The following is a 21,705-nucleotide window of genomic DNA, read 5'->3' as shown; positions in this document are numbered from 1 at the left end:
GCAAGTTATATAACATTGCTGAATCCCAAGTTTTTAGTTTTTAAAATGAGAATTTAAATGTCACCCTTATTTTGATTGCTGGGAAGTTTAAATGAAACAATATATGTGCCTGTCACATACGAGTTGACAATAAATGATAGTTTCGTTTCCTTTTCCCTTAAGTAAGTTTTTTTCCCTCTAGCCTATAAGCTCCTTAAAGAAGATAGAGATTTTCTTTTCTCACTCATTTCCATATTCTCAGCCCTTAGCAGTGCCAGGCACATATTTGCTGAATGAAAGAAAAACCTTTTACAAAGGTCTTCAGATCATTCATTCACCAGACAATTGTTGAGTATCTACAGTGTATCAGGCACTGTTCTAGGAGCAGTGCAGTCTTAAAACACACACAAACATAGTCTGTGTCCCCTTTTTTAGTCTAACTGGGAGAGAAACATTACATAGATAATTAGAGCAATGAACAACTTTGATCCTTGAGATGGGATTTAAATTTTAGAGATAGGTGACATGTGGTGTCAAGTCTGTCAAGGTATACTTGATACTGTTTTTGATCAGGTACAAGAAACGGCAATATACTGTTACCTATAACTGGTTCTGAAAGTTCTGAAAGAGGTGTTTCTAAAGTATTTTTGAGGAATGGTGCTGCTTTTGGAATAAGTATAAATACATTGTAAAGTATCTATTTCGAGAGGGAACAGACTTGATGGGATGGGATCATAGTAGGCAAGGTGTTCCAGGAACTTGGAACATACTGGAATAATGCTTAAACACAAGTCACAGAACTGGGTGATAGGGCGGTGAGCGCATCTACTGGAGAGGAGATGGGGCAGTGCTGGCAGCTTGTAGCAAGATTTTTATGTAGACAGTTAGACTTCAAACTTCATCAGTAAGTCAGTAGATGGCCCTAGGTGGAAACACAGGACAAAAGATGAATTTGTGTTGGCACTAGAAATACTTTGAGCTCATCTAATGAGGCTCATTCCCTCGTTTGGTAAATACGTCACGAGTGTCCAGTGCAAGCCCTGTTCTAGTTGCAAGGGATATGGCGGTGAACAAGGCAGACAGGGTCCCTGTGCCTGCAGTTTTCATAATAACCTTCCCCCCTGGGTGTGTGGGAGGGCCTGGGACTCCTGTGTGGTTTGGGGGTCTGAGAGGTGGATGAAGGTACAGTAGGCCTGCAACCGTGGAAATCAAAGTCCAAGCTCCAGTGAACCATCAACTCAGAAACAAGAGATTGTGAAGAACAAGACCTAGATCCAGACTCAAGGGAAGGATTTGCTGAGGAGTTCAGGCCAGCATGGGCTGGGGCGACTTGGCCCGGAACTCTACAACAGGCAGGACAGGGAGTCCTGAATGGGGTACCTGCAGCTGAGTCCATGGATGGGGAGGGACCTGTGTAAGGCACTGAATTTAGACCCTGCATGCAGTTCTAAGAGGTGTTGACAAACAAGTGGGATTTTTGTTGAGGTTGTAGGATAATTCAGGGTCATATGGAGATTTTTATTCTATCAGTATTTGCCCTATCGTGTAGATGAGACACGTTAGAGGCAAGCCTCTGAAAATTAGATTGATTTATTTTTCTAGTCTGAACCAAGGAAAATAACTACTTGTTCTTCTATCTCCCGGTGATCTAATATATATAAAATGTTGTCTTACGGTGAGACAATGCATATTAATTTTTTAAGCATTTGATGGAAGGAGTGGATGAGGGAAGCAGCATTGGTCTTTGAACCTAGGTCAGAAAGAAATGGAAGCCATGGCGTGAGAATAATGCATCATGGTTTGTATGTCCTTTTTCATGTATTTTAACTCAACTGATTTTCTCAGGGCCTCATCCGTCAGTCAACGCAGTTGTCTCCATCTCATAGCCAAGGAGACTGAGACTCAGATCTGCCCTGCCCGCTTTTTTTGTAGTTTTAGGGGGAAGAATAAATGTGGAGGAAGTAAATGAGTGTGTTTGTTCAGGCTTAGACTTTTGTTATTTTTTAGCCTTGCAAGGAAGGGGAGGAAAGCCAATAATGATGGCTAGAATTGGAGATAGAATGAATGCAAGTTGCATTAAACTGTAAGGTTAGTCTCGGTAAGAGGTTGTTTATATGGTGGTGTCTTGGGTGTGTCTTATCATGTAGCATTCTTCCTTTTAAGAAGGATTCCTTCAGGTGCAACATCAGTCACAGCATAGAAAGCCTATGCTGCTCTGCTAGCTTTCTTTCTGTCTCCTTCCTTTCTTTCTTTCTTTCTTTCTTTCTTTCTTTCTTTCTTTCTTTCTTTCTTTCTTCTTTCTTTCTTTCTTTCTTTCTTTCTTTCTTTCTTTCTCTTTCTTTCTTTCTTTCTTTTCTTTCTTTCTTTCTCTTTCTTTCTCCTTCTTTCCTTCCTTCCTTCCTTCCTTCCCTCCCTCCCTCCCTCCTTCCTTCCTCTCTCTTTCTTTCTCTTTCTCTCTGTCTCTCTGTTTTTTGTTTGTTTATTTTTGCCTTTTTTTTTTTTTTTTTAATTTGAGACAGAGTCTTGCTCAGTCAGCCAGGCTGGACTGCGCAGTGGCGCAGTCATGGCTCACCAGCCTTGCACTTCTTGGGCTCAAGTGATCCTCCCACCTCAGCCTCCCAAGTAGCTGGAATGCACCACCATGCCCGACTAATTTTTAAATTTTTTTAATGGACACAGTTTTGCCATGTTGCCCAGACTCATCTCAAACTCCTGGGCTCAAGTGATCCTCCTGCCTCTGCCTCCCAAAGTGCTGAGATTACAAGTGTGACCCACTGCCCCTCTGGCCTGTGCCACTTTTCCACAGCTGCTTTACCTACAGCCTGGGAGTCAGGCCAGCAAATGACGACACCCCAGGCACAGACATGCTCTCAAGGAACTTCGAGTCAGGTATTTCACTTTGTAAAGAACTTCCATTTTAATTCTGTTTTCTCCTGGTTAGAGACTCATCTTTCTTCTGAGGGGTGCAAATGATTCTTTGGAGAAGTTTCAACCTGTTTAACGGTTCAAACTCAAGATGGTAGGAACAAGTCATATCCAAAAGAGTGCCCCAAGCTCTAAGAGTTGTGGCTGGGCAACATTTTTTAGGTGTCTCCGAAGTGTTATGGCCAAGTTCAGGAGTGACCCAAATGAGGAGAGGTTGCACTGCATAGCGATGATTTGTGTTGGGGAGGAGAGCTGAAACTTTGCAAAGTGGCATCCTGAACCAACTTGTTTTTCAGCTTCTAGGGAAATTTGTTAGGTAATTTTTTTAAAAAGAGAGAGAGAGAGACAGAGAGAGACAGAGAGAGACAGAGAAGACTTAATTTGATGGAGCCTAAACTCCACTGTCTTCTTTCTGCTGAGTGCTAAGGGGCTTATGGTCTCTGAGGACAGAGGGCAGGAAAACACCTTCATGCCCTGTGTCCTCTGTAAGGGGCCTCTAGTATGGGGGACTCTGATGACTATTGCTGTTGGAGAAAAGAAGGAAAAGGAACACGGGTCAACTTCTGTCATCATCTCTCCAGAGTTTATGATGTTTCTGAAAGGATGGGGATAGCACGTGGCCCCCACTCATCCCTGTGAGGTGCTGCTGGGTATCCATCCTGCAGTGTACACGCTCTCCACTGGCACTGGGGATGGTGAGTGCAGCAGAGAGAGGGAATTCTTAATTTATTCAATTTTAATTAAAAAACACAATGCAGTTGTTAAAAACCTATTTAGATGTGTTTGGAATAGCTTGAATATCTGAATTTACGTTTTCAACCGTGAATTTTATGAACTCTAAATACAGATCAAGTATTTCCAGCAAAAATTTAGTGTCGGATTTGAAGTGTGCTCTAACGTAAACTAGACACCAGATTTCAAAGACTTAGTATGAAAAAAGCATAAAATATCTCAGGAATTATCTATACTGACTATACGTTGAAAGAATATTTTGGCCACATTGAGTTAGGTGTCATATGTTATTTAGATTCATTTTACCTGTCTCTTGTTTTTCATGTAGCTACCAGAAAATGTTAAATTACTCATGGGGCTCCCGTTATATTTCTGTCGGACAGTGCGAGTCTGGACAGTGCCTTACGGGATCCATCAGAAGCATTATTGGACTTTCTAGGGAAAGTTGCTGGATGTCCAAAGTTAGAGTCATAATTTTTCCTGTTGTGTTAACAAGTTGCTTTATATGGATGGGTTTATGACAGTTGAGGGTTGGAAAATATGTTTTAATAAGAGTAAGTTAATTGAGAGGACAGCTTTGCCTCTGTTAATCAGAATGATTTTAAAATGCATTTTCACCCACTCAGAAACCACTGATTCTCATGGGAACAAAAAACTACATTCGTGCGTAGTACGAATTTGTGCCTGCTGGGTCCTTGTACCTTTACACCAGGCAGAAATCTCCATAATTGTCAGTGTAGATTTCATTTCCTTGTGGGAAGGAATGTAAAGTAATACAACCAAAGGGGAATTCCACTGCATGAAAGGAAATATTAGTGCTCGTCTAGCTCCTGTTTCAACCCTATAAGCTCCAAGTGATTTTCAGAGATCCTCCTTCAACTTTTTTGTTAAACTTTCCAGATTTTCCTATTTATAGATTTCAGTTGTTGGCAGCTACATGTTGGAACCGTTGTTGAAGCCCCTGGTAAGGCTTGATGCTGTAGCGCGCTTTCACAGCTTGGTTTGCAAGTTGCTTTCTAAAGATGCAAAGAGAATTACTACCCACTCTAGTAGTTTGAACAACCCAGTGAATTTCAGCTATTAGAGCCATATTCATGCCACTGTTCTCCTAATTCTATCACTGTTTTAGAATTGCATTTTGTCTAAAGGAAGGATAGACAGAATACTAATAATAATATCAAGATGCTCAGAAACTGTTGAGAATTTTTTTTACAGGAAGAAGTTAAATTTCCAGAGGCTTTTAAAAAATTTTTTATTAAGGAAGGAGTAAATAAGTACGCCAGGTTCTTGAGTAAACTACTCTTATCCTTCAGAACCACTTTGTACATAGATTTTATCATGATGGCCAAGAGTTTTTAAAATACCATAGGCAGAGGGTATACTCTAGAGAAACAAGACAACATTGGGTTTAGGACTGCTAGCTCCATCCAGAGCAGTTATGTGGTTCATTCGGGGATCTTCTTAGCCCTTCAACCTCAATTTCTACATCTGTGAATTAGGTTTTGTGCTAGTTCTGATGACATGACTCGTGGGGGTATTAGGAGGATATAGCAGCATGTAATTGAAGGGTTTTTATCTTGGAAAAGCCTTAGTAGGCTCAAGGTTTCTAGTTGTTTGGGGTTCTAAGATTTTACTAACAAGTCAGGCATTTCTTCAGATTATAATCAGTTGATAGTTCAGTGTGCAAAAATAAAGACCGAACCACGGTAAGTAGCAAGGTTACTGTAAGGAAAAAAATGTGTCCCACTGGCCACTGTAAAATGGCACAGGTGCATCTCTGTAGCGACCTTGACAGCCATCATGTGGGATCATTCTCCTCACCCAGGGAACAGTCGTTCCCCAATCTCCAATCTCTCCGTTCTCCAGCATGAGAAAGTGGTCTGGAGCCTGATCACATGAAGATGGACAGATACAGCCTTTTGGACGCGAGAGAGGGAAGGGAATACAGGCCAAAAGTGGGGTGGGTTTTCACTTCCTCTTGCTTGTTTTTTATTAAGCTTGTCTTGCTCCTGCCACACACAAGTGCAACCGGCGCTCAGGAAACTGCTCCATGTGGAGCTCCAGAAAGTGAAGCTGAGAAGCCTTCCTTGGGGTGGACATCGGGGGAGCTGCAGAGGCAATACGGAGAAAATAACAACCATGGCTCCGGCACTGCTTGGAGCAGTTGTTCATACGTAGGTCAGGTAGTCATCATTCAGGAACTTCCTGTATTACACAAATAATCTCTATTTTATGGTTAAAGGTAGGACAGTGATAATTTACTCAGGAGGGAAGGACAATTAGCAAATTGATTAATAAGGTTTCTAAAACCTATTGTGAAAGAGAATCCTTTAACATATGTCTTGATTTATTCTGCTTATTTATGTCTTGATTTAAGACAGTGATTCGCAACTTTAACTCTGCATATTGGAATCACCTGGGAGCTTTAACCGCGTTCATGCCTGCCTCTCATCCCTGGGGATTTACTTGGCTATTGGGATTGCGTTGTCAAGTTTCTCCAGGTGATTCTAATACACAGATAATAGCCAGAATGACTGATTTAAAATGTGTTTCCTAAATTGTTAGCTGATCCTGAGTGCATATTTTCTATGTACTGTTGCACACTAATAGTTTTAATGAAGGCACAGAATCTTTTGTAAAGTAAACTGTTAATTAGTCTTAAGTATAGGGCTACAAGAGTTTCCTTCTTATTTCAAGCTGCTTAATATTCCGTTAATCACTGTTGTCATGCACACACACTTCTGTATTCCATTCTCATTCATTTACTTTTTCGAATGGTATTAATGCTGATGGCATTTGCAGGGTAATAGTCACCTTGTCAGGAGAACTTGCTTTAGTAATTAGTTGTCAGAAACAAAACTCCCCAGACTTTCTACCCATGACCACAATGAAGGGAATGATGCGTTTTCTGAGTCCCTATTCCTAAGAATCAGGAAATTTCTATGATGTTTGACAAGCATAGGTAATTACTTGCTAAGGTGATTGTGACTTCTGGAAAATTATTTTAAAGGAAACACAGGTGTGTAACGCTCCTAATCAGTATGGAAGATTGTTTGTATGTTACTTTTTCAAGTTATAAAAGGAAGAGGATAAATTCTGCCTCCTTGCTCAGTTACTGTCAATCTTCAGTCTTCTTTTGAATTAAGTTAGTTTCCCATTTTACAACATAAAGACAAGTTTAATTCTTAAGGCTTACATAAAAGAGTAATGTTTAATTTGGGATTTCTCAAATTCTTCATCATAATAACACCTTGCATTAGTAGAGAACCTTTGTTGCAAGAAGATCAAAATATTTTATAAGCTTCATGTCATTTTTCTTTTTCTTTCTTTCTTTCTTTCTTTTTTTTTTTTTTTTTTTTTTTTTTTTGAGACAGCATCTTGCTCTGTCGCCCTGGCTGGAGTGCAGTAGCACAATCACAGCTCATTGTAGCCTCAACCTCCTGGGCTCAAGTGATCCTTCCACCTCAGCCTCCCGAGTAGCTGGAACCACAGGCACATGCCACCATGCCTGGCTAATTTTTCATATTTTTTGTAGAGATGGGGTTTCACCCCCCCAGGCTGCTCTCGAATTACTGAGCTCGAGGGATCCTCTTGCCCTGGCCTCCCAAAGTACTGGGATTACAGGTGTGAGCCAGTGCGCCAGACCTCTTTTATCTTTGAAATAATATCATGTGATGGCAAAAGCTGGGTATTGTTACCCGAATCTCTCACACAGCAACGCTGAGGAGTCATTGACTCATTTCTTTTACGTTGCTTTTTAAGTACAGTATTGTTTGGTTTTGTTGAAAATTATTTTGGTAGTAAACATTTTCCAGAGATATAAATCTTTTCCAGACTCATTTGCGCTTGTTACTATAGGTAGAGTTCATGAGGCTTTTCCTATTTCTGTTTATTTCGGAGCCTGAAGTGACCCAGGAATTATGTGACATATGTAGAGTGAGGGAAATTCTTCAGTTTGACTGTGGTCCTGGTTGTAACCCAGCCTTCTTCCTTACGGGGGGGGTGGGGTGGGGGATGAGGGTTGGGGTATCCCTTAGGGCCTGGTGGGTCTTCATACAAACAGCTTTGCTGGGGCTGCCTGGAGCCTGGGCCAGCAGTGGGGCAGTATCAAGTACAGAGCATTATTCAGTGGTTCTCCACACTCCCCTCATTTGAATGAGAATATAAATCTTCTCCCCCGGCTCTCATGTCACATCTTTAAAACCTCAAGTTTCTTATTAGGCATGTGTGGTCCATTTAAGCTCTAGACATTTCGAAAAGATAAATCACAGGGCAAAACATCTTTTCAGTTTTGAAGGAGGTCTGAGTTGCAGCTTGCTGGGGTTGTGAGTCTGAGCCGTCGCTTTTCTTTCTCTTCCTTTTACAAGACTTCCAGGATATAGCCGTTAAAGAAGGACACAAAAAAGAGGCAAAGCCCTGAGTGATGCTGTGGCACCAAGAGGAAAGCTACTTGAGGAGGAGGTGAAGGGTTTACGAAGACGCAAAGAATGCAGGTGAAGGGAGGGAGGAGTTAATAGTTAATGCTCAGGTTCGAAGCCCTTTAGGCTGCCAGTGTCTGCAGGAGCCTGACTTTCATCCTTTCCTTCTGCCCCGGTTTTAAGTCTCATGAGTCACTGGGGAAGCTCCCACCCCAGGTCCACTGTGAGGGATGTACAAGAGCAGTCACGTGGCAATAGTACATGCCTGGAAGGTATCTCTCATTTAGGGGGAGATTGAGAAGCGCTGTCTAATGGTGCCCTTGATACAACTAAATAGCAACTCTCTCAGTTCATTACTTGTTAGCCCCAGGCAGGGACAACACAGATTGGCTAATTATAATAGCCAGACCATCAAAGGGAATAGCATTAATAGAGGAGAAAGCAGCTAATAAAGAGCCGAACTTGGCCACTTTGTTGTGCCCAGGATACAAGCTGCTGTTAATTTAAGTACCTGTTTCTTCTGCTGTTAGAACTAGGAAGAAAGGATTTAGTGACCCTCTTTCGAAAGGTGGATCACAAGCCTAGAGGCATTGCTGGATAAATTCAACAGGAAGACTTTATTTCTTTCCCAGAGGTGACACCTGACAGTTCTGTATAAAGTCACACCACCTTTCTTATGCTGAAGTGATGCTGCTGACCTGCTGTTAGTAGGGCATGCACTTTTATGGCGTTTCCAGGAGTGGTGATGTGTGTTGCTATGCTCATCTAATCTCTGCTTTGAGCAAAGGCAATCCTCTATATCATGGCAGGGATTAGAGGCATAGCCTGGGGCTGCAGAATGGTGTGATTTAAATTTTCCCATGCAGGTTCCAAGCTTGTAGCTTTGCCTGCATGTACATCCACACTAGGTTCCAGCCACATGAACTGGGCCACCTTCACAGACTTCCCTGGTAACCACAGCCTGACATGACAAGGAATCACAGCTTTAGTTTCTGCTTACTATCCATGTTAGAAATATCTAAGGAAATTCAGGAAAAAAAAAAAAAAAAGAATTTCGTGGCATCTCAAGAGTGGAAAGTATCTTAATTAAAATGTTTTAAAATGGGAACAATAAAGAAATCGATTTGAGTTTTTTGCTTTGGTGCTTGTCTTTAAAGAAATTGCTCCTAATTCTAGAAACTAGTGCTTTTTCTAATTATATTCAGTAGAACCCTAGGATCCTGTGAGGGGGCATAGGGAACTAATTGATAAAGAAGGGGACTGTGGTGTCCATGTTTTATTTGGAGCCGTTCTACGCACACTGTCATTTATAAGCTCTGACTTACCAGGGGAGATAAGATTGTATAGAACTAGCATCTTGCAGTTGTAAGGAACCTTTAAGTTCTCCTACTCCAGCTCCTTCCCAGTGCAAGAACCTGTTTTAGAGTAATTTTCAGCCTCAGTGTTAAGTCAGCTTTAGGAGAACAGTAAATCGCCCACATATCTGGAGACTTCAATGTTCGAAAGGCCTTCCTTCTAGTGCATCGGTGTCTGTTGCTGGCTCTGCCCTCTGCTACTACAAGAGCAAGCCTTGAGTCTCTCTTAGACTTGTCCTTCCTATATTTGAAGACATCTCCGAGAAGATTTTAAATCTTTTTTCCCCCAAAGGCCACATGTATCCTTAATGCCTTCATCCATTCCCCTCTTGGGAATGTGCATCTTTGAGCCATTGGAGAGGTCTTGCTTGGACTGTGGGCACTGTGATTTCTGGGGGCAGACTCAGCTCCTTCTTGGTGTAGAGATCTGCCCACTATAGGCACCAAATAGACGTTGGCAGGCTTCTTTCCTCCTTACTGCTTCTATTTATCTCACCTGTACTTTTAGATTTGCTGCTCTTGGCTAAGTGGATAAGAATAAGGGGAAAGTCTTCTGTTGTTGTTGAAGACAATGTTAGGATAGAAAGTAATACGTTTTTACTCAAAAATGACCAATGAGATTTCTAGTCAAGGCCAAGTTATCATTTGCATAAGCAACCTGGAAATGCCCTCTTGGTCCTACTGATTGTGTCCCATGGTTAATGTAGATCCCTGGATAAATTCGAATGGCTACTCCTGCTCAGAGGTCCTGCCACGAGAACTTTTCTCATACATCAGATAGAGTCCCCTTCCGTCAGCTGAATGCGTTTACCCCTCAGTCTGTGCTACCCATAGGATAAGCAACATGCATAAGAAGGTGGGTGCCTTGGCTTAGGCAGCTCTGTTGAGTCACCCTCAAGAATTCTGCTGGAATTCTGTGAGGAGTGAGGATGCAGAGCAACAAAATATTCCAAGGCTGCTATGATTTTTACAAGCTTGAACCTGTCTCTTGGAATTCCCCATTGTGAAGTCATTGTTGACTGGTTGGCATTATGAAGCAGTTCAGAGAAGTAAAGTTAGATCAGTCTGCACCCAAATACCAGCCACACCATCTCCTGAGCTGGTGACTGGAACTGCGGTTTTCAAGTCAGTTTCCTCATTGTGGAATGGAGATAACGACGCCTTCCTTGCAGGGTCATTGTGAGGCTCAAATAAAATAAAGGCTCTGTAGGAACACATACCACATGCTCACTTAATGCTAGCTCTCTTTCCTGATTGTGGCAGTGACTGTATATTCCAGCTAAAATTGTGACACGTGTTCTAAGAGGTGTTAAGTGTTTGTATATAACTACCCATATGTATTTATGGGTAAAAGGACACAGAACTTTAAATATTGAGACCATCCTGGAAATTCTAGGACGTATGATTGCATAATTTGTAATGCCTGATATAGGCCTAGCCTCATAGTTGACACTTGATGAATGCTGAAGTATTTCTTAATCATAGAGAGAAAAAAAACTCAATGACCTTTTACAGAGATGTTTGATTGCCGGGCTTATTGCTAATGCTCTTTTTTTTTTTTTTTTTTAATCTCACTATGCAAAGATAATACAGGTGTAGGTAAGAGGAAGAATTAAGATGCTTTGACTTAATTGTATCTGTTTGACAGAAGCAATATACTGCCTTCTGATTTTAGGATGTAACCATCCAGAAAGGCAGAAGAAAGGGACAATTTCAGTTCTAAACAGTTCTAAACAGGAATCCGAATATCTCACGTCCTGAACCATCTACATAAACTAGAGAAAGGGCACTCCCTTAGACTGGTGAAGCGGGCTCCTTGGAAGATCCCCACATCAACATTGAGTTCGGTTTGTCCAGCGCACCCTATCCCCAAGGGCTGAGTGGGCCATCTGGGTAACCTAGGGAGGAGACTTCAGATGCCAGGAGTATAGTTCCCATGCATCCTCATTTTCACAGGGTATACTCATTTTTTTTTCCTTGGAAGTACTGGTATGTATTCTGCAAGATGAATGTTGAGAGCCAAACACCATTTGGCTTGTAAAAATGTAATGACTCGGCATCCAGAAGGATGTTGCTTTCAGGGCAGGGGGGGACACTGGACACCAAGAGGAAAGCCAGCTTGGGCCCCTAAACCATCTTGGATGTCTAAGCCATCTTCTGGTAGCTCTCTGGATGAAAAGAAATCATGAACTTCACTTCTGTGATTTGGTGGATGTGGATTTTGCGACTTCAAAATTTGTATTTGAGTCTCTGTGGTGTTCTTTCTAGCCGAGATGCTAGGGTATGCTGTTTCTTTCTGGGGAGATTCCAAAAATGTTACTCTCTGTGACTATGTGTACAGTGTATTTAGAAAAGAAGACTGGCATTTGCATCTTCTCTCAAATTCTTTTAAGTTTATCTCACTGAATTTTGGAGTGGACAAAATATTCAGTAGCTTTTTTCAAGTGAAAAAATGTCGACTTTCAAGAGTGCATTACTTTAGGTTCTTGTGTATATCTGTGCTTTCCTGGTGGCAGAAACCTAGAAAACTCTAGAGCTCAAATATCAGCATATTCAATTTTTTGTTAATGTGTCTATAGCTTGTTAATAAAAGCTTACTTAATGAAAGCCAACATCACCACCACTTGAATTATTTTTGCAGCTAGAAGAGTGTACTTAAATAATTGTGTATTCAGACTTCACTTTAGTAAATTTCAATAAATAGCTTCCCATAGGAGAGATTTCTTTTGTTGAATCTGTAGAAGTTGACGATGGTACAAGCATCAGCTTTCTCAGGCAGCTTTTCTAAACACCTGCAGGGTGGAAAAGAGATCCTTCTCTCAAAATACTGAATATTGCTGGCGTGACCACTCTTGTCGCTGGTGCCTGCTGTTTTCCATCTTATCTGGGTTGCAGGTTTCTTCACAGTGATGGGACACCGAAGTGCAATGGGATGAAAGCGTGCCTGTGGCATTTTTACCCTAGCTGTGGGGAAATGACCGCCATCCTGTGTCCATGACACTCTTCCTCCTCAGGACTTTCAACCTAGCTTCAGAAGCCATCACTGGGGGCAGTCCTGGCATTTATAATAGGGATAGGGACAATTTCCAGGAAAAGTTTCTATATCAAGGACATCTCAGTTCTGCAGCAGAGAAATCTTTGAAATTACCTGCAAACCATCTTTTTGCAAGCACAACCAATTTTATTTCCGTTTTAATTAATTCCAAAAATGCTTTATTTCCAGAATGTTAATATTTAGTTCTCAGTAGGCTCTAAGTTTCCCAACCCCTCAGCCTTTTCAGAGGGTATAATAATAAATGTGTAAATGTGCTAGGGGATCCCTGTGATTTATGGAAGCTTTATATTGAATAATTTTGAAGAGGAAAGACCTTTTGGTAATAATATTCATTTTTTGACTCTTCTGTAATATGCAACCTGAGGGTGGGGGTGGGGGAACGTGGAGAAATGCCATTCTCCTACTGGGCACAAACTGTATACGCCTGTTTTACAGGGAAGTCACGGGCTCCTAAGCATTCAGTTTAAAAATGAGCAGAATTAGATGGGTACCCTTCATTGGCCCTTCATGGCTAGGGGAGGAATGGGAGAGGGAACGTAGCTCGTTTTGGCTTCAGTCCTTACGCTTTCAAGAGACAATCCTACTCCATACTCCATTTTTTATAAAAGCTTTCTATAATGGTTAGTGAAATTTACATTTCAACTCTTGCCTACCACAGTTTTCTGCCTTATTTTCTCTTCCCAGCACTTTGTGCTGCCTCCTTGACAACCTGCTCATAGGTATTACAATTGGCCTCAGAAATTGCAGTGCTTCCCTTTTGTTCAGCTGGTTGGCTTGATAGGTTGTACCTGCAAATTTGAGAGCAGCGTGTTTTATTTTTTACGGCATCTAAACAATAATGTAACCACATCACGGCGTTCTGAGTCACATCATTGACCTCCACCAGCAGTTTATCCCCCTACAACACTTGAATACATTAATATCACTGTCTGTAGCATTTTAATTTAATTAGAGGAGCGGTTATAATCCTCTTGGGAAAATCGTTATCCCCCCCTACGCGCACACACACACACACACACACACACACACCTACTCCCCATAATGTTAAAAGAAAGCGCCTCTGGTTTTCATCTGTCTGACAGTTTGCTTTAGAGGTAGGTGAGCTGTAAGCTGGGACTCTCACCACCACCCCCTCCTTTGTTGGGGTCGGACCAGAGAAGCAGTTGTGAGAGTAAAGAGGTTCCCTTTATTTGGGAAATTAGATGTTAGTGTCCTTAAGCTTCTCTGTCTGGATGTCTCCATCTGAGATAGTGGTATTTGCTTAATTTTTCCAATTGCTGATAGTCCGCTGATGTGCCATGGTAGACGTTAAGTCCACGGTTATTGCAATCGGGTAAAAAATGAGGACTGCGAGAGTCACCCTAGAGATTCACAAAAAGAGAAACAAAAGGAGTCTCTGTAGTGTGGGATTCCCAAGAGTGTGTTTTGTTCTCCTTGGAACAGAGCCCACTCACTGTACAGCATCCTTTTGGGGTCCCCGAGTGCTCTGCAGCCACTAAGCCCAGAGTTACCTTAAGTGTGCCATGGCTGCTAGAAGAGTGCTTGGGGCCCTAGAAGCACATTGTGCATTTGTCCGTCTTGGTCAAGGTAACCTTTCTTGTTGCTGACAAGTCTCTTCATTGAGCCTTTGAAAAAGAGCTTATGGTGTGGAAAACTGTCCTCCAGCTGAATAGAAACCGTCATCAGGAATGTGAGGAGATCAGTGGGCCACAGTCTCTTCATCTCTGGCCTTCCTTTTATAAGTTTTTATCATGAAATAGCAGTTGTCTCCATCTAAAATTGTTTGGACGGGGTTTGCGGGGGATGGCGTCAGATCCCAGAGCAGGTGCAGAAGTGTGGTGTTTCAGCGTAAGGTCAGGGAACCATGTAGAAGTGAAAGCACACCAAGGGGTTACTTTTAAAGAGAGCACAGTGAAAGGAAGGTCCGAAGCAATGACAATTTAGTAAATCACAGTATATACACTTTCAGGGTAATAGCTAGCCAGACTCTTTTGTCAGTTGGCTGGAGATGGAGTTCCTAAGAAATGAAGTCCGGTCAGCGTGGAGGGCTGGGTTTCTCCCAGCTTGCCTTGGTGGAGTTGGGGGAGGCGGGAATGAGGCGGCCTCGCTCTCATGGACTAGCCAGAGTGTCTTGTGAGTTTCTCTTTGCTTCAAGGGAAAGAAGAGTCGTTGAATTTCGAAATGCTGTCTTGTTTTCTTCTTGCACTCATGCAGCACCATTTGAAGACCCTTTGGCTGCCCGATGTTTTCTTCACCAAGTTTCACTTCTGCAAAAACCCTAACAAAACAGAAAGCTATTTCCGAGAATAAAGTTAACAGTAGATATCTAGACATATAGTGGGATTTGGGGGGTGTCAGACAAGAGTTGAAGAGTATGGAGAATTTGTTAAATTCAAAAAACAGACTGTTTGAAATGCTCAGAAGCCCACCTCACCTTTAAAAGCCTCTGAACAGATTTTGTTTCCTATATGTGTGGGTTTTTTGTGTTCTTTGTTCATCCCTAACCACCCCAAATCAAACACCAAAAAGTATAACCTATCCTTAAGTTAAAGTTTCTCAAAATGCGTGTGATGCCTGCGAAAGTTCAAGAAAAGTGCAGTTGAAAGTTTTGCCTCTGGGTGACTTTACAGGACATCTTAATTGACACATAAATGATCTATGTGCCTGCCCTTCATTAAGAAGTTCACCAAGAAACTTCAGGATGTATGTTTAAACAGAAATATTCCAATGCCCTACTTGCTTCTGGTGGGTGCCTTAGGGAAGGCATAGCAATTCCATTCGGAAATTATAACAATATGTATATATTCATTTAAAATCAAAACTTCCTACCACAACCACCAAACTTTCTAGGCTATGAGCAGAGGAGAAGCTTTAATTTGGTTATAGGCCGAGGACTCCGCCACTTCCCTTTGCACATTTGATGAGATGTAAAATGTTAAATAACTATCTTTCCAAAACGTAAACACTGCCTTCCCTTTACTTAAATGTACGATTTTCTTTCGCTCTTGAGTTTTATTTTCATAGTGGCATCTTACTGGTCTTTCCACCATATTTTTGGATGTTGTGTGTTCCATTTTACATTGCCCAGTTAAACCACAGACACTCCTGAAGTTATGTTTACATGTGGACTGCAAGTCAACCTAGTTGGTATGTTGATCTAAGCTACAAATTGCACTGCGTTTTGCCGAACCCAATAGTCGGTTTCTTGCCATTATGTGCGGTATTTTAACTTAAAACTCACAGTAATCCTTCTCACCCCATCTAGTTTGTTTTAATTGATCTAGCAAACACTGCTTGTTTGAATTCAAATTGAGGATCCACAGAAGCTCTCCCACCCCACCCTTTGATAGTTGATAAGGGGTCAAACAGTACTTCTTTTAAATTCAGATAGTTCTTTGAATGAACTATGAAATACTTCAGAGGGAAGGGAAATATCGATTCTGAGATGGAGAATGAAGGAAGAAGGAGATACTCATTACTGTTGCAGATAATTCCTTGCAATGAAGGAAAAAATTAGACGTTGGATATTTTTGGTTGTGGTTGTTGTATAGTGAGATAGGTGGACAATAGAAAAATCTTCCTTGTGGATTTAAGTTCTAAATCTAGAACTTATCTTTGAAGCTGTCACTTTACTTGATCACTTCACTCTCTATGGAATTGAATCTAGAATCATACTTTGATTTGAAGCTGGGGCTATTGCTACAGAAGAGAAAACGTGGCTTTAATATAGTGATGGCGTTAATTATGTGACTTGGGCAAGTCATTTTTTAGAAAGTTGTCTTTAAGCCATTCTCTTGGACATATTTTTTTGTTCCCTTTTGTCTCTCCTTTTTACTTGTACAAATCACAGGGTGTACACCTATTGACATGAGTCCAAAGTAAAGGCTGTTTTCAACGATGACAGAGTTTTGTTATATAGCCCCAAGGCTAGGCATCTGAAAGACAACTGTATACAGTGTCTCTACGCAAAGAGTAAGCTGGATTGCTTGGGAAGCTGGTACTGCCCATGCCCCACCTCCCTTTTGCTCCCCACCCCCAGATGGTCTCGCACCTCCATTCCAAGCTTTCATTGTCTCTCTCCCCCTCCCCTCTTCCTGCCCTTATTTTTAACAGCAGGAACGAATTTCATATACACCTCCAGAGAGCCCAGTGCCGAGTTACGCTTCCTCGACGCCACTTCATGTTCCAGTGCCTCGAGCGCTCAGGATGGAGGAAGACTCGATCCGCCTGCCTGCGCACCTGCGTGAGTGTTCGTGACCCAAGAGGGACAGACGATTGATAGTGTGGGGCGGGGGTGGCAGGCAGTGGGCTCCAGGCCAGAGAGGGGCAAGCTCTGAGGTGGTTTTCACAGGACTTCGCCACGCTGCTTTGGAATCTTTCACACTCCCCTACCCCCAAACACCTTTGAAAAGTTTGAGGTTCCTGTTCCCTGTTTCTCAGTGTATTCATTTCTTCCCTGACTGTGACATGTTAAAAAAAAACAAGAAACCTGGAAATATGCAGTATATGGCAGAGCCAACTAAATCTCCGAGTAGACAAGATGATTTGTGTGTGTGCAAAGTTTATCTGTATCTCAAATTCACGCTTACTCAACTTTCATATTTTCTTTGGTCCTAAATTTTGTTCAGTTTCTGAGTGAGACTCACTCTTGCTTTGTTTTTAAGCTGTGCACTTTTCCTTTCTTTCCGGGGCCCTCCCTCGCCTCCCTGTCTGTGCTGGCTACTTTTCTTCCCTTCGTTTTCTAGGCCTGCAGAGGTCCTCTCTCTTGCCTCCTCTTTGCTTCTCCTCCACTCTCTCTTGCTTCTCTTGTGCTTGCTTTGCCTCAGCAGCTGCAGTCTGTAGTGGTTCCACCTTTCTCTCCCAAATCATCTCTACCCCTTGGCCTACCACTTCCCCGTCTCAATCCTCAGCTGCAACTTGGCAGAGGTTTGGGGCTCACACACCTGTGCTGCTGATACTGGCCTCCAAAGCCGTTAACACCTGCTGTGTCCTTTTTGTCCGCCTTTCTCATACTGCCACCCAGCTCAGGTGATAAAACAGGATTGGGGCAGCTGGAGAGACTGAATCATCGGATTCCCACCCTCTTCACAGTGTCCAAGAAAATGCCAGCTTCTCTGCCTTGAATGTTATCCTGAGGGCACAAGACTAGGTTATAGAGGACACTTGGGGGTCACCTTGGCCCTTCCAGTGACTTAAATGGTGGCACGGTCTTGCCCACCATCTCTGTCCAGCAGGGTGATGCTCCCAGGTTCTTCTCCTCCTGTTCCACCCTCCTCAGAAGGTTGCTTTCTGAATGCAGAGAATAGGAGACAGAGGATGCAGGTTCTTCCTTTCTCTCTCTGGTAATTCAGGGAATCAGATGACTGTGATACAGGGGTTCCTGGGGGAACACTGCTGGCTTATGCCTTTTGCCCCACAGGGCAGACAGTTGCTGGGATGTTTGCGAGGAGTTGGGGGCATGAGAATCCTTTCCCTCCTGCAGCTTGCTGCATCCATCAGTATTTACGAAGTTGCTGCCTACTATGGTCAAGACATTTCTGCTTCATTTGGGCAGGGAAGTAAAGGACACAGCCCTACTCTACCATCTTTTCCTCTGCTTTTAAGGAGGTTCGAACTGTAAAGGTGCCAGGGTCATGGCTGGGAACAGCAGTGTTCTTAGGAAACTGGAATGTTATGGCACCATGGGAGCAGACACAACTGGAAAAGAAACAGCAGCCAAATGATAGGAAATTTTCCTCCAGAAGTCATCCTGTGACCGATAGATTCACTTCAGAAATATTCGCCTCAGGATGGAACATACTCATGCCATGCAGGCAGAACACTTCTGCTACCTAATTCATTCATTTATTCATCTCGCAAATAGTTATTGATTGCCTGTGCTGTGCCCGGCACTGTTCTGTGTCCTGGGGGTGCAGAAATGAACAAAGCAGAAAAAAACTCCCCTGCTCTTGTGGAACTTAAATTCTAGCACAGAGAAAAAAAAAGTATCAAACACTCATCACAAACAGGCTGAGATTTCTTTCATAACGTTTTATTCTTATATATTGCAACATCCCCCAAGGAGGCCCTCGCTCCTGGTTCACTTCTGGATGCCTTGACGTATGGAAGCTCCTTAACTATCTTCCACGAGATGTTATCCTGACAAAACAAATAAGAAAGCAAACAAACACACCGAACTGGAGGTCAGGAGATCTTAACTTTTAGCTAGTTCTGCTGTTCGACTGTGGGTAATTTAACTTAGTTCTCCTAGCGTACAATACTGTGTGTGGACAAGAAAATGTTTAACAGCCTTCCTAACTTTAAAATACTATGATTCTCATCTGAGGCATCATTCTCCTTGCTTTCAATTGTTTCTTCCATATAACACTTGAATTTTTTCTTGAGTAGACAGTTTCCTTATTGAGCCGTGTCTGTGCTGCTTATCAGCATTTTGGTAGCGCCTTCTGTGTGCCTAGCACACAACCATAATAGCTAATATTTATCACGGGATTACCCTGTAGCAGACACTGTGTGAAGTCCTTTACAGGAATTCTTTTAATTCATTCTCACAATACCTGTAAGTTAGGTCTTCTTTCTATGTCCATGTCACACATAAGGGCTTAGACAATTTAAGTAATTTTTTAAGGTCGATCACAGAACCAGTAAGAGATAAGAGTCAAGACTCAAACTCAGTTCTGGCTGACTCCACAGCCTAGGATCTTATATCCACTATACCACCAAAAAGTATGTGTTTAGTAAATATTTTTTGGATGGATGGATGGATGGATGGATGAATTCAGGGTTGACACTTAGCCAGTGTTCACTGATGTGGCCGTAGCGTTGGTTTATGGCTGGAATCTGTTCTAATTGCTGGTCTGTCTGTTCTCTCTGTTGTTGAATGGTTTGCATATCACCCTTCGAAGGATGGATGGATCCCCACGTAGATAGCTATAAAATATAGAACTGTAGCACATTCCTGGAAACCTTGCCATTTCATCAGTAGTTAGACTATGGATTCAGGTTATGGTAATGATTTTGCCTGAATGCCTACTGTATGGCAGTCTAACTTTATATACCTCTCCTTGGTAATCTGCATGAGACCTATTGTGACACCATTGGTTCTGACATCTGTATTGAATCCTCTGGAAGTGGAGGTTCCCAGGCTTTTGCTGTTTGCCCTCATCTGGGACTTTCCAAATGAGGCTGAGCTTCTGTCCTCCTGCTCCTGTTTTAGGATTCCGCTGCTTGTCATCCTGTTTGAGAGAAGCATATAGCCCCTACGATGACTGAAGCTGTGCCACACACTTAAAGATGCATCCCAGCTGAGTTTCCAAACCTAAAAGAAAATAAATATTCTAACCAGGGAATTGGGTTATTGCTGTTTTAATCTGGGATTCCAGACAATTCCCAGTGGAATGCTCATGGAAAGTACGGGGAAGAATCTCAAAGCTAAGACAACAGCGGGACATTTATGGTATTGCTAAGTCGAAGGCGCTTTCAGCTGCTTATTTTAAAGAGATACTCATCAGATCGGTATGCCTCGAAGTGGGTTCTTTTCACCATTTTCCATTGATTACCAGATAAATCCTCTCCCTTAATTCTTCCTTTCTCTTCTTTCATTCTTAAATCAACATACATTCTTGTAGGTGGGGCTTAAGGGGAGCAGAGATCATAATATTTAAGGTTCTCATACAGAGAGTTTCTCACCATTTTATTCTGCAAACACAGAGCTAGACCCCAACTGAAGACACAGCATGACAAATGAGCAAGTTATTGAGAAGTAGAGAGTGATGCCTTTTCCTTTTATTTGCCAGTGATAAAAGCAAAGTGATAAATGGAGTAAAGTGTTAAGTGCTGATCAGGGAGGATTTGAAAAGGACTGGCAAAGCAGCCTGGGCAGAGTGCAAGAGGAGAGCCCAGGGAAGAAAGGCCAGACCATGCCATCCTGCTCTGACTCACTGCCCAGATTACCGGGACAGTGCCCTTCAACAGTCCTACAGCAGAACTCCCCTGCTCACCGGGAGAGCAAACACAAGTATGTTTGTTGAGAGGCTAGAACGGGCATCATTTTTTTTTCTTCCTCTTCTTCCATAAAGGGTACTGAATTTTTTTTGAAGCTTGAGGGTAGAAGAGCCAAAGTACAATTACAGTAGACAGGTGGGAAAAAAAAAAGTTCCATTCTTTAAAGGAACATAAGCCTTTCACTGTAGCTTGAAAACACTTGAAAGACCAAGGACCCCCAAGGGTGCCCAGGCAAGATCACTCTTGACTCTACGCAGAGAAGGGCTGTTGCTGGGAGCAAAGGATACCTTTGCCCAGTTCTCACCAGGGGACTTGTAGTCTCGCAAGGGAGGGATGTTTTCTGATTTGTCTACCCAAAGGCTGCCCTTTTTCTAAACTCATGGGCGAGTGGCTGCTGAAGGGGGCAGTTAAAGCACCTCACGAGGTGCTGCCAGCCTGCTGATTGGCAGAGGCTTACCTTATGAAACACTGGGCCTCGGGCAGTGATGCTCAGGCCCCGCCTTACGATAACTATATAAGCATAGTTCAGATTGATGGGGCAGAATTTAAATAATTAAATGTCGTTATTTTAAATTTCTTTTAAACATGATCAATTCACATTTAGTTGACATTGCGCCATTTCCCCGCAGAGTTTGCATTTTGCAGTGTCCATTTGGCCTTTTAAAATCCCTGTGAATGATATTTAAAAATCGGACCGTAGGACTCATTCATCATATTTAATAGGGTTAGGGTTTATGATGTTGAGGGTTAATAAATAGCCATAATAGCCGCTCGGCGTTTTCTGGAGTCAGAACACCAGAAATAGTCCCTTGGCTCTCTTTCCTTTCCTTGTGAACCTTTCAAAATTCTTACATTACTACTCCTGCTTGTGTGTGTTTAATAATTTAATTTAATGCCTTCCTTTGGAAACGTTACCTCGCTGCTCACCCACTCGGCTGTTTTGCCTTCTCAGCAGAGTAACTGAGTTTAAGACAGCCACGTGACAGGCACAGCTATATTAGAACCAGCATAGTGAGAAGGGATGCAGTGCCTCTCTTTTCTAATTGGGTAGAGCAACAATTTTATATGCTTTCACATTATGTTTGTTCCCAAAAAAAAAAGAGGCAAAATTGGGAACTGAACATAATCATCGTTATTATTTTATATTTTTATACATAACAAGATGCGCTCAGACTTATTGTCTCACTTAATTGTACAGCAGTCCTTGAAGTGGGTGCTATTGATTCTGTTTGATGAGCTG

General features: G+C 42.3%; 1 protein-coding gene across 7 annotated transcripts in view; it reads left to right on the top strand.

Annotated features, from left to right (window-relative positions):
* ETV6 (ETS variant transcription factor 6) overlaps positions 1-21,705 on the top strand; it is a 258,085-nt gene that overhangs the window by 87,441 nt on the left and 148,939 nt on the right. For 4 of the 7 annotated variants that reach the window (XM_063639655.1, XM_055280632.2, XM_055280635.2 and 1 more), the window contains one exon: positions 16,578-16,707. The exons of 1 other annotated variant lie outside the window; for it this stretch is intronic. In XM_063639655.1, the coding sequence (XP_063495725.1) occupies positions 16,578-16,707 (130 nt within the window). Of the gene's footprint in view, positions 1-5,657; positions 5,820-8,003; positions 8,130-16,577; positions 16,708-21,705 lie in introns of those variants that run through there. 2 more of the 7 variants (XM_063639652.1, XM_055280633.2) reach the window with 2 other exon arrangements.

This window comes from Symphalangus syndactylus, chromosome 5, assembly GCF_028878055.3.
Source record: "Symphalangus syndactylus isolate Jambi chromosome 5, NHGRI_mSymSyn1-v2.1_pri, whole genome shotgun sequence".
Lineage (NCBI taxonomy): Eukaryota > Metazoa > Chordata > Mammalia > Primates > Hylobatidae > Symphalangus > Symphalangus syndactylus.
This window is presented reverse-complemented; position numbering and strand designations above follow the sequence as displayed.